Source organism: Astyanax mexicanus, chromosome 14, assembly GCF_023375975.1.
Source record: "Astyanax mexicanus isolate ESR-SI-001 chromosome 14, AstMex3_surface, whole genome shotgun sequence".
Taxonomy (NCBI): Eukaryota; Metazoa; Chordata; class Actinopteri; order Characiformes; family Acestrorhamphidae; genus Astyanax; species Astyanax mexicanus.
The window spans coordinates 40796321-40810115 of record NC_064421.1 but is presented as its reverse complement, the minus strand read 5'-3'; the positions used below and the strand labels follow the sequence as shown (position 1 = coordinate 40810115).

The 13795-nt window shown below is 34.9% G+C and overlaps 1 protein-coding gene across 1 annotated transcript in view; it reads left to right on the top strand.

The window, feature by feature from the left end:
- Positions 1-11261, top strand: part of sgms1a (sphingomyelin synthase 1a) — a 51719-nt gene extending 40458 nt beyond the window's left edge. Inside the window, exons 5-6 of the mRNA XM_007257557.4 lie at positions 1346-1512; positions 3035-11261. Of these exons, the coding sequence (XP_007257619.1) occupies positions 1346-1512; positions 3035-3220 (353 nt within the window). The 3' untranslated portion in view covers positions 3221-11261. The remainder of the gene's footprint in view (positions 1-1345; positions 1513-3034) is intronic.
- Positions 11262-13795: the final 2534 nt, after the last annotated feature.

Here is a 13795-nt window from a genome sequence, read left to right as displayed (position 1 = left end):
TTACTCACCCAAATAAGCAGTTTTAAGGAGAGAAATCTGTGTAGATTAACATCCAGCACTCGTTTAACTTTGTAATATTTTTTTAGAATTACAGTTTTGTCAGCTTACCTTAACTGGTCTCACCGCTGGCTGCTGAATTACAAGTAAAACATGGCGACACCCCTGTGCCTTACTAGTGTTGCATAATGCGCCTTATAATCCGGTGGGCCTTATAGTTTAAAAAATATTGTAATAATGGGTATTTAAATGTAATCAGAAGATAGGTTGGCAAAATCTATAAACAATATTTATATTTGTGTCAACTGTTTAAAATATTTATTGTATTAATCACAGCAATGTTCTATTATTTAATCTGAATTATAATATATAATAATATTATAATTATTTTTTTGATGCCGGTATTTCCCTGTATTTTTAGGAGGGAGGCTAACCTAATAATGTATTGTGATATTTTTTTTATTGTATTACAGTAACTCAGGGTAGTTTTGATGCTTTTTAAATTAGAATATTTCAATGTGCTGAGTTACTGTTTAATGGGGAGCTTTAATAGAGAAAGCTGATGTAGCTCCATATTCCACACTCAACAACCTGGAAACAGGGGAAACATTCTATCATCGCTGTCTGGAAATGTGTGCAGAGCTATTGAACTTCTGAACATAACAGTAAATGGCACAGTGTTATACTGCTAAATAAAACTGCTAATGCGTCACCAGGCTCTGTTTAAAAAAGTGTTAAAGTTTCCAAATTAAACGCATTCGTTATTGCTTTAATGTTGAAAGCCCTAATTATCTACATATGAAATTAGATTATTTGTGTGTCATTCAGGCATTTGTCATAACATTAAATTAAAAACAAAAAGATAAAAAATTATTTCAATATGCCTGTGACTTAAAATGGACATGAAATGCAATAGTTTCAATATATAAACTAAAAATACTAAACAACCAACACCAGAAGTCTGCAGTGTGCTTTAGTTGCTGCATGACGCAAACGTTCCACGGAGGCTATAACTCCACTCTTGATGGTGCAGCCATGTTTGTTTATAGTGTCATAAAGCTGTAAAAAAAAAGTCATAATCAACATTATTGTGAATAGCTTACTGCTTTTTGGGGTTTGCTATTCAAATTGTGTAGGGACAGGTTTATTGATTAGTGCACTGACTTTAATAGGTCTGACTGAATTTGAGGCAGCAGTGCCACCTAGTGGCAGTACCTGCCTATACACCAGTCTTCTGTTTCAGGTCACATTCAATCTTTTTTTCATAGCACAATGATGTTATTGTATGTGGAATTTCCAAAATGCCATAATGCCTAGTAATGAATTGTGTGTGTCTGTGTGTGCGCAGATTCTCCGCGGAGGTTTTGGTGGTATCACTGCTTCTGTCTGGGTTTGAGTGCTGTTGGGATTTTCTTCATCCTGCTGGCTCATGATCACTATACAGTGGACGTGGTTGTTGCTTACTTCATCACTACACGCCTCTTCTGGTGGTACCACACGATGGCTAATCAGCAGGTGAGTGAACCAAGCCTGATTTTTAAAAATAAAATATAATTATAAAATGATGTACATATTAAATAAATAGCATAGTGCCAGAAACAAACAGAAGACATGTGATTTAAAACATAAAACATATCTAATATAATCTAATAAAAAGACTTTATTTTTTCTTAAAATGCATTAGGGTGTACTCACACTAAGCACGGTTTGGTTAAATAGTGCTGGAGCACGGTTCTGCTCCCTCCCCACTCCTCCTCTGGCCTGCACTTAGACTGCGTTTTAACAATCCGTGCCTAAGGACGCTCATTACTCTGTAGTATCTAATTACTACTGCACATACATAGCACACGCTCTGAGAGGGAGTGCTTTTCCTGGTGGCGGTGCTGAACTATACCGCCACTATACCGCTGTGTTTGTTTACAGTAACACCGGATTACTGACATCATCTTGTTCCGTGCCCGGGCACGGTTTGGAGCAATCACACTAGTCAATCGAGCCGTGTTTTGGGAGATAATCGTGCCCGGGCACGGCACGGATTGCCTAGTTTGAGTATACACTTAAATTTATCTTCCAAAGGTCTTCCTCAGACATTAAATACTGACTGAATTCATTGTTTTTTGCATTGCGTTTAGTATGTTCAAAATTGCTACTTTTATTCAGGTACTTTTATTACTGGTCCTGTAGACATGGGGAAGGAATCGTTTGATAAAAAACAGCTGGATAATCCCCACTTATACACTGGATCTTTTTTTCCAGTGTGTATGAGCAGTTTAATTTTTGTTTGTGCAAAACTGTACTGTGTACTGTGTATTTTTCACACTAAAAGGTGCACTTAAAATCCCCTTAATTATCCCAAAAATTGTCAGTGCGCCTTATAATCCAGTGTGCCTTATATATGAATTTTACCAGTCAGGTTGTAAGGAGCAGCTTTATCAGCAGGAGCAGTATTATCACCCTATAGCCTGCTGCTAACCCCAACTAGCACTGCTGAAGCAGCATTAGCGTTACTGCTAGCAGTTAGCCGCTAATGCTAATGCATGCTAATGCTCCAGCTTTAGAGCAAATCTGTAAATCTAAGCTGACAGAAAATGAACAGAAGTACTTAACTCATCCAAATAAACGGGTTCCAGGAGAGAAATCTGTGCATATTAACTAATTAAATAAAAAAATCCTTATCCTAAATTAATAAAAAAAAAAAAACTCATGAGCTGGGTGTTTAATATGAGTCAGAAAGTGGGCAAGTTAAGTGGTTGTAAATAGCACTGAAAAATATACATATAAAGCATTTACATATTTTGTACATAGTTTTGATATGACTAAATGCAGGTTGAATGCAGTAATATACATGATACAAATGAAAATATATTAATTTAAATTTATGTAGAAATAAAGTAAGTAAATACAATATTGTATTTTGTAAGTACAGTTTCTTATGGTCCACCCCCTAATTGTAAGTTTTTTTTTTTTCCTCTATACATTATTTTTGCTTATTGTTTTTTTATGTATAATTCCTGTGTTTTTCTTTCTCGTTTTACAGATTCTTAAGCAGAAATCCCAGGGGAACACCTTTTCCCGGGTCTGGTGGTTCTTCCTCTTTCAGTACTTTGAACAGAACGTTCAGGGCATCGTGCCTCGAAATTACCAGCTGCCACTGCCTCTGCCTTTTCTGTGGCGCGTGTTGCCAGGGAGCCGGGTGGTGTACAGCCGGCTGGACTCCCACTGACCGGAATGGACCGGGTCAGGCCCGGAGCTGATGAGCTGGAGCTCTGTGAGACTCTGAGAAAGGGACAGGGACTACATTTCCCATCAGACCCTATACGACTGGCTGAGCACTGTGACTTGTATATTACTTACTTTTTTTTTTCTTCTTTTTTTTTATAATATTTCAACATCCCTCTAAGCTCAGCCTCCGCCAACTTGACCTGCTGCTCCTTACTGTAGCGCTGAAGCCCAGATTGGTTTTCTTCATGCTTGATATCCTCAGCCTCAGTGTTTGGATACAGAAGACTGAATATCCTCCTTCAAGCCCTACTTTTAACTGAAATGTGTTCAATTTACAGTCGCCAAACTACATCAAACAGCCTGAACCTTTTACTTTTTACTTTTTTTTTAATTGTTTCTCCACACTTTTTTTGCAGTGTACTATTTCTACTGGTTCCATGATTCTACCACCACCAAGTTTAACAGTTTTGACAGTCACAGAAACAAAGTTCTTGGGGTTGATTTAGTTTTTTTTCTTCTTCTTTGATCATTTTTTTCTGTCTTTTTTTTGTAAGAATTATAGTAATCATGGTTAAAGAGATTTTTCTAACCGATTTCGCAAAAAAAACAACAAAACAAATATTTTCCAAATGTCCAAATATAGGACGTTTTTTAGATTTGTATTTCTCTGAATGCTGGAACACCCGTCTTCAGTTTTAGAGCTTTTTCCAGTGCCTTTTTCCCCCTCGACCGATTGTACCACACGTCGTCGCGCCTGCTTTTGAATGAATAACGTGTGAATTGCACACAAAAACATAGACTGAGTAATTTTACACGTTTACTGTTCTGTCCATCAGCTCTACTCTCTAATCTCATGCTGTCTGTCTGTCTGAATGTCTTGCTTTTGATTCTCTGATCACGCAGAATCTATTTGACCTGTTAGAATGTACAGTATGTGCAAAGTCATCTCCGCCTTACTTGACCCTCCAGAACCAAAACCTAAGCTATAGTGAGAGACTTAGCTTAGCTTAGCAGGCGAACAATTCTAGCGTTCTGTGACTCCTTTAGTTTGTTATAGACGTCCTTCTTAGTGATTGACAGAATAACAGATTAACAGCTGATACAAAGTCATTTTATAAGATTAACAATTACAGAAAAAAACAAACTACTGTTTGAAACGTCAATTATGACTGCTGACATTTACCTGCATAAAAATTTAGGTTATATTTTATTTGAAGGGTACCTACATATAGGGGCTTCATAACATCTTTACAGGCATTGAAATTTAAATTATATTTATAAAGCAATATGTGGATGGCTTATGCTATAATTCGCAACATGCATTAAGTTCTATAAATGATTTTGAGGCCTTCAATTTTTTTTTTTTTATAACACCTTCATTAAACAGAAGCTTCATAATTTGGTAGAAATGTTGTATATTGGAAATATTTTATCATGGCTTAAAGAACTAGTAAATAAATGTTTTCCTGTCGCTGAGGGGCCTAGCGGTCTAAAGCGCTGCCACTATGGATTGGAATATCCCAGTCATGCAGCTTGCCATCAGCTGCCAGAGCCCTGAAAAAGCACAATTGGCCTTGCTCTCTCTGGGCGGGTAGATGGTGCTCTCTCTCCACATCACTCCAAAATCGATCAGCACAAGGCATCTGTGAGCTGATGTATCGGAACCGAGTCGCTGCACTTTCCTAAGAACTGTCAGTAGACGCTCAGTAGATTTTTACCATTTCAGCACTTGCCCATTAGCTTATTTATGCCTCCCACATATATATTATAAACACTTATGCATGTTATATCAATGCAATCTCATTTATTTAATAAAAAGTCATACTTATGTCTTGTTGCGAGTATTGGCATAAGCTCTTCATAAATACCCAAAAAAACGCTTTATAAATTAAAAATCATTTATCCATGCTTATGAATGAGTTATGAAGCCCCTTTGTATGTAGGTGTATTTTAAATAATGTGTTACTAAAATTTACATAGTATTGCTCAAGCTAAATGTTAGTTGAATTTGTTCATTTTAAAGGCCTTCAACTCAACAAAGAACAATCCAACAAGCCTTTATAAAAATGTAAAAATTTTAAAAGATCCAAGTTATGTTAGTTGTTATGAAAGGCCTATATACATGTTGTTTAGCCTTATAAATACTGCCCTTTAAAAATGTGCTAACATTTTTGCAACCCTCTCCCCCTAGCGCCCCCTAGTGCCTGACAGTGTAACTGGTTGTTTTTGTTCAGAATAATAGCACATTGTGAATGTGTTTAATTGAAACGTATTATGATCATTATCGTGGCTGTGACCATGTACACAGACAGTGTGATGATACAGTGTGATATATCAGTCGAGCCCTAGTGTATACCTTACACCTTACTGATCAGCCTCTCTACAGACTCTCTACCTGCAGCCTTTCTTCAGTGTTGTTGGCCTGAAAGACTCATGTGTTAATTGATGCCATTTTTAATGACCGTTACTGGCATGTATTTGGTTGTAATGCAAGTGTAAACTCGATCCAGAGGTGTAGACTTCTCACATGCTGTGCTCTGTCCTATACAATACAGAAGAGTTATATTTTGTTTTTCAATCTATTGATTAGTTTTAGTATCAGTATCGTATTTAATTTAACACACACTTAAAGACAGTAATCGTGTCGCTGGATTGATCTCCAGAAGCAGGGCCGATGTCCACCGCTTTATGAAATACCACAGAATTTTTGTGTTTGCAATGCCAGTGAAGTATACTGCACACATTCATTAGATTTCCTAAAATCAGAACTTACTAATAGAGTAGCCTATTACAGATTTTTAGGGTAAGTTTTTAGTTTTTGACCATTTTTCCCTCCCAGTCACATTAACCCCCCACTGCTATCAGTAGTGAAAACTGACACTAACAGCTCAACACGTTTAAAGGAGAGCACTAAACCCCTAAATTCTGTTAACATACAGTACCACTCAAGTTTGGACACATCTTAACTTCAGTGTTTTTTATTTTTTTTTTCAAATGTTCTGTATTGTAGATTAATACTACTACTATTAATGCTATTTTACATTGTTGCTTTGATGCTAGCTTGGCATTTTCTCACTCAGCTTTATGAGGTAGAGTCACCTGGAATGGCTCTCAGTTAACAGCTGTGCTGAACTTGTCAAGAGTTGATTACCTTAATTTCTTTTTAAGAGCATCAGTTGTAAAGTTGTGAAGATGTAGAGTTACAGGCATACAGTGAATAGCTCTATTTGAATAATGTTTTAATCCATATTATGGCAAGGAATACTCCATTTTAAATTAAAATCTCACATAACTTAAATGTTATGATGAAACTGGCACTCATCAGGGCAACCCCAGGTTATCAAAACCACAGATAAGAGAGCTTAAAAGCTTCACAGAGTATTGTAAGTAAGTTTACTACACGATTCTACACGATTTGTGTTCCCTTTTAGTCCTTTTTGGATTACTTCAGGTGTAATTTACAATATAGGAAATACTAAATAAATATATAAAAATACATTGAATGCGAAGGTGTCTCCAAACTTTTGACTGGTTTCGTACCTCTGCGATTAGGTTAAAGTGAGGGTGGTTGTGCTTATTTGCACTAATAATGCCTGATATCCCATTAATATGGTCAGCACTTTGACAGTTGTGCCACTTAGAAGCAAAATCTGTTCTTTTTCTTTTTCTGTTCGTTCTGCAGGTAATCCTATCAAAAGTATTGTTATCGTATTGTTATGGTTATCATCTACACTACAGATATGAATACTGAACATCCACAAGTGGAGTGTTTTTTTTAGCATATTTACAGTTTTTGTCACATTTTTGTTATGTCTGAAATCCGTTTCCATCCTTGATTCCATGTTCTCTGTGTCTTAGAAATCATACTGTTCTACACAAACATGAATTTCAAATTCCTGATTGAATTTTTGCTAAATGGGCATCATAAGAGCCAAGATCAGCAGTCACAGACCAAAAGAACCCAGTTTAAAAGAGCTAAAAAATTAAATTTAAATGTTTATATTTGTATTTTTGTAGACTGATACGTAGCCTCTAATATTTTAGGCCCACAGTGGGAGAACTTTTGTAGCTGGATTTAGAAAATCTTGTTTAGGATTTCTAAACATTCAGAACAAGAAGAATGTGTTAGTTACCATGGGTTTGTTTTTGTTTGATGCAGATGTTTGTGCATTAGTGCATTACTCTCTCAGTTTAGTTGATGGATGTTTTGAGCCCTGTCTTGTCAGGATAAACGGATGCTGGTGGGATTTGCAGTTTTGTATTTGTAGCCAAAAATGGATGTGAAAGTTTGGATTGGTTTGAGAGATTTCTGGTAGGAATCTGTAATATAATCCATGTCAGGAGCTGCTAGTTTTTGGACTAGTATGGCACCAACCTGCAAGACTGCAACATTGACACTGTAATATTATGACTGTTTATGTTGAAGCGTTAATTTAGCCCATGTAGAGCGTGTCTTATCCAGAGAACTAGCTCAAAAAGTTCTTCAAACTCACTTTCTGCTTCTCTATCTGCCTGGTTTTGGGACTGAAGTAACATGTTGGTACCACTTTACAATAAGACTGCCTTTATAAAGGGTTTATAAATGGTTTACAGTTAGTTTATTATGGATTACTAATTTGGTTGTAAATGCCTTAAAAATCATACGTAGAAAGGGCAACAATGACCTGTTGTTTGCCAAATAGTGAACCCACAGCCATCTATATTGTTCTTCTTTCTACGTATGTGTTATAACTGATTATTAATGATTTTTAAGGCATTTACAACCTAATTAGTAGCCATTAATAAACTAATTGTAACCTATTTATAAACCCTTTATAAAGGTAGTCTATTTTAAATTGGTACCAACATGTTTGTTAATAGGGCTGCACAATGTGGACAAAATACAACTATGAAGCTATGCACAGACCAGCCATAACATTAAAACTGAAGAGGACAGGTGTATAACTAAAAATATTGATAATGTCATTGAGGAAAGCACCTAAGTAAACAAAACTGTAAAAAAAAAAAAAAAACGCTGGATGTTATTTGGGTGAGTAAAGCACTTCTGTTTATTTACAGTAAGCTCAGATTTCCAGGATTTTCCACAGCGAGGTTAGCATCAGCGCTAGCCATGGTTAGCAGCGCTTAGCTCAAGTAAATGCTGCCCAAAAGCACTACACTGAGAAACCCTGAGTGTTCCCGTAACCCAGGGCAGTTTGTCCTCTGAATAGCTTGTTTTAACACGGTAGACATGCAGGGTACAGTCCTATATACTCACCTCTGAATGGCAAAAGAGCTAGCGGTGCAGTTAGCTGCTAATGCTAATACTGCTCCAGTCTCAGCACTCGAGAAACTTCACTGCTTTACTAACTCCTGTATAACTTTCTACTTCAGTGGAGTGGCTTTACTGCTCCCTATAACCTGACTGGTAAAATTCATACATAAGGCGCACCGGATTATAAGGGGCACTGTAGATTTTTTGGAAAATGTGATAATTTTAAGTGCGCCTTACAGTGTATAGTTTTGTTGATTTATTCAACGCTTATTTCTGTCATACTCTCAATCACTTTAAAATAAAACAAACAGCATAAAATAGGATTTAAATGCTCTTAATGTGGAAAGATCTAATATTTAGTGAGTAAATGTGTTTAATCTGTTTTGTTTGAGCACTTTTGGGAACGTGTCTACTGCAGTGCTGCTACAAATTAATTAATTAAGCTGATATTGTTGATTATATCGACTAATTGTTGCTGCCCTAAAACGAACGTGACCTTTATCATTTTGCTCACCTGAATATTACACCTGATGTGTTATCTAGTTCAAACGAAGAATATCCAAATATAATATCATTGCCGTTATGCAAACCAGACCTTGTATCTCCAAAATGGCAACTTTATAGTTTCCATTTCCAAAATATTTTTGGAGCAATTCGATTCGTCCTTTTAACAATTGACACAATGTTTTGTAAAACTGCCAAAATCCGATTATGTTAAAAAGTATAAAATGTCAAAAATGAAAATCAAAGGTTGTCTGATAAGTTCTGACCTTTATTAGCAATTTTAACAGCAGTCAAACAGATATTCCTTTAAATAAATAAATAAATAAATAAAGACTGTTATACTGCAATATATATATATATTTTTTGTAAACTTCAATATCGATTCATCAATACACCCCCAAAACACTGTTTCTGAACGGTTATGTTAAAATAGTTGTAGCACAAAATAACAACATTCTTATTGTTAGCATAGCTCATTTGCAATGCCCATTACAAATAATACATATTGTGCAGCCCTATTCAAAGTCGATGCTTGCTTAATGTTTTGCAGTTGTACATTTTGCTTCGTTTAAAATCATTCGTTCATATTTGTTTACTCCCACTGTGTAAAGCTGCCGCAGTTTAGTGATTTTACTTCAGTAGAGGTTTCAGAAAGAGTTTGCTTGAAAGGTTAAATATCTTTGATTAAATTTACAAGGTATATTGAAAAGCACTTTAAAAAATAAAACAGTAACATATGTATTAGTACGATATCAGTCCAAAGGATTCCTTATATTGGCTTTAAACTCAGTATTACCTGGAAAGCCAACTGTCCCTAGTGAAAGAAAAGCTAGAGTCTCCAGAATGCTAGCAGGAGGACAGGAAATGCAAGTTAACAGCACCAAGATTGTATTCCAAGCAATTTTGGCTCATCTCTGTTGGTCATATTATGAAGTGTTAATATGATCTGGCAGGCAGTTGCTATGCAGTTGGTAAGAGAAAAAATAGTGCCAAATCCAATTTATTTTTTTGACTATTCACACTATTTTTTTTTATGTGGCCCATTTCTGACATTTGTCTGAACAGTTCACAATCCTACAGTGATGCTCATGTTAAAAAGAACAGCGCTTCACGTAAAGTTTCAGTTTCATTTTCTCCAGCATTAGAGGAACTATCACGGGGTTTTACACTCATTTTTTTCCAAATCTGTTTCCAAATGCTGTTGTCCATTTTTCAGCCTTTTTCGCAAATCATATGATCTGGCAAATTTGCTCTGTTTCACACATGATCTCAAAAAAACTAATTTGGGCCACTTTTACCTGCTGTGTGAACAGCCATGTTCAAATGACAATAAACAAAAATAATGACATGCATCATAATTTAGGATCCTTTATCAATTAGGAGTATGACTTCAGTCAAATGTCTTATTTGAACCGTATTAAAATGAATATTCAAATGATTAACTAATGATAAAGAGCCAGATGCTAACTGGCTAATGCTAACTAACTAATATTCCTAGTCCTAATCACATCTCATTTCATCTTACATTTTCTTCTCGATAAAAAAAAAAACATTGTCAGATTGTTAGGAGTTAAAAGTAGAGTAACAGATACAAAGCGATGACATTAATGTGAGGACTTACAGTGGTGCATTGTGAAACGAGCCCCTGGTGATCTTCTGTAAGAGGAAAAATGAAGGGAAAAGTAGGGTAAAGGTTTTTAGTGAACTCAGGGTGACCTGGGGTCACAAGCGCGAGTAGAGTCTTGTAGAGTCTAAACAAACACGTGTTTACAGACAGAAACTGTACTGCAGATATTTTCTGGAGATGTCCCAAAAACATATGAAACCAAGTTTAATTTGAAATCCTGTTAAATACTGTCTTGTTAAATACTTTGTCATGATTCTTTTTGTTATATTTGTTTTGTTTAATTATTGAACCCTGTTTAATTTCTAAAATCACTGGGGTTGTAAAAAGAACAGTGTCCACTTAAGTGTCCACCGTCCCTCTCTATAGCGATGAAGGCTGCTGTGTTGCTGTCAATCAAGCTTAGTGAGAAATCAACACTATTTTCTCGAAGGCATGTATTATTATTATTATTATTGTTATTATTATTGTTATTACTGTTGTTATTATTATTCTTATTGTCTTCTTTATATGTGAATCAGCATCCATGGAAGTCTAATTATTTCTGTTCCTTGTCCATAAATATCAGTTGGTCTGTGTACACCAGTTTATGTTTGTGGTAAACAATCTCAAAATGAAAGAAAAAAGGGGAGGAGTTTGAATAAAAACTTTTATTCTGTATTCCTAATTTTTTGCTGTTTTAATTTTTTAGAACTGAAGAATGTCTTAATTTAATTTTATTCAAAGGGGAGCTCCACCAATTTCTTGTGCTTTGTTGTGAAATGGTTCCTTGATTTACACCAAGGGCTTTATGTACATTATTTTTCGCACTATAAGGCTCACTATCAATAAAAGTCTATTTCCTGGTCTATTGTCATACATGAGGCACACCAGATTATAAAGCTCATTTTGCAACACTAGTAAGGAACAGGGGTTTCGCCATGCTTTCCTTCTAATTCAGCAGGTCTCACCACTGGTTGTTGGTGGGTGGGTATCTAGAAAAAATAAGCTAAGTAAAAAAAACTGTAATTATTTAAGAACGAGTGCTGAATAAAAATCTACACATATTTCTCTCTTGGAAAAATGTTTAGCATGGTTAGCAGCTAATGCTAATGCTGCTTCAGTTCTTCAGTACTGGAGAACTAAACTGAAACTCCTGTATAAGTCTGTACTTCAGCGGAGTGGCTTTACTGCTCCTTACAACCTGACTGGTAAAATCTATACATACGATGCACTGACGATTTTTTGGGAAAATGAAAGGATTTTAAGTCCACCTTCTAGTGCGAAAAATACGGTACTAAGACTTGTGTGGAATTCCTACTAAAATGTTGTGTACGATCAGAGATGAAACGTTCTGTATGCACAAAAAAAATCAGATAAAATTGTATCAAAAATGTGCAGAATTACATGTACATCAAAATCAACATTAAATTGAGAGCACATGCACAAGCAGTCGAGCGTTAGGAACACGGTGAAGAAAAGGAACTTTACTGGTTGCAAATTCCAGGGTTTCTTGTTGAAGGTAGAGGCCAAAAAATGTGTTTCTCTGTCCCCCGGAAGAAACACTAAATGCAAAAAAATTCATAACAGTCACGAAAAATCTGCTCACGGCAAATTTGGCCATTGGCAATATCATCCACTATTGCCAAAGCTGCCATCTCCAATATACAAACTGATCATTTACACATATATTTGTGACTTATATAAGTGAGCTAAGTGGATACACAATGATTAATGACTATTTCAGTAAACCAGTAAAATTGTCTAAGTAACTGATATTCATGCATTTCTTGGGGCCCCCAAATGACCCTGCAAACCTGAAAGTTGCCATTTTCAAATTCCATGACTTTTCCAGGATTTTCATGACATTTGTAACCTGGCACATCTCTCTGATTCAGATGAACAGGAAGCTAGGTCCAGTGATCTCCGTGATACAGAACAAAACACACACCTGTTCTACACGCTCTCAGCGTAGCTACACATGTACCCCGCACATTTAGTGTAAGGAGCTCTTAAAGGGACAGTGTACACATTACTGAATACTGACTGTTACATATTCTCCCCCAGGCTGTTTAAATGATCATTCCCCCAGTGTGAGCGTTTGTGCAATTCAAACACTTCCTGAGATTTTTTTAATTAGAAATCAGAAATTAAGTTCTTATTCAGAAATCCTTACAACCAAACGGAGATGACTTTATCTCCTCTCAAACATACAATTATTTTACTAGTATTTTAATTGAGACCACTAATATATATATATATATATATATATATATATATATATATATATATATATATATATATATATATATTTGAATTTTACATTTCTTATATTCGTTTTTATTTTATTTACATTTAAATATACACTATTTGAAAAACTTCTTAAGAAGAACAAGTGTGATTAATTGCAATTTTTTGCATGTTACTAATTTTCTAAATGTAGTAATGTAATTTAATTTCTAAAAAGTTACATGATACATTGTTCTTTAAGTGAACTACTGTAACAGCTGTTTTTAACACACTTTGCTAAAAATGTACAAAAATATATTTGGAAAGAAGTATTGTTAAAAGTTTATAAGTCTTTAAATACACTATATTGTACTTTTTAAAAAGTAAAGGTTAACTTTCAAACATTTGATGAAAGCATAATATTAATGTATTGTTAATATATTTAAGTACATAAATCTGTTAATATATTTACATATTAGCACACTTAGACATTTCTCAATATGTTTTAAGTACAATTCGGTATGTTGTTTTTTTTTACCACCAAAATAGATCTGAGTATCATCAGCATAAAGATGAAACGAGACATTAAAACTGTAAATGAAATGGCTCTTTTTAAATGTAAAAGCATCATGTATCCACTAGGTGGTGCTGCTCTCTTTTTTGTGTGTAACTCCTGAACTGCAGGATGGAAAAGAAGAAGCAAAAAAGTAAAAGTGTTAATGCTGTATCTGTACAAAGACTAAAATATACTGCATTAAAAATGAAAAAATAAATATAAACATTTAAATAAAAATTTAAATAAACATTTAAATATTTAGTGAAAGTGATAAATACAAACTGAGGCATAGCTGGGGATATTTCTATATGAACTGATCGTTTGTTCTGTAGAAATTAGACGTGCAGAAGCTTTTTATTTTTCATATTATTCTTTCAATAATTTAGACATGTCAATTTTTCATTTAGTTATTTTCATAAAAAAAAAAAAA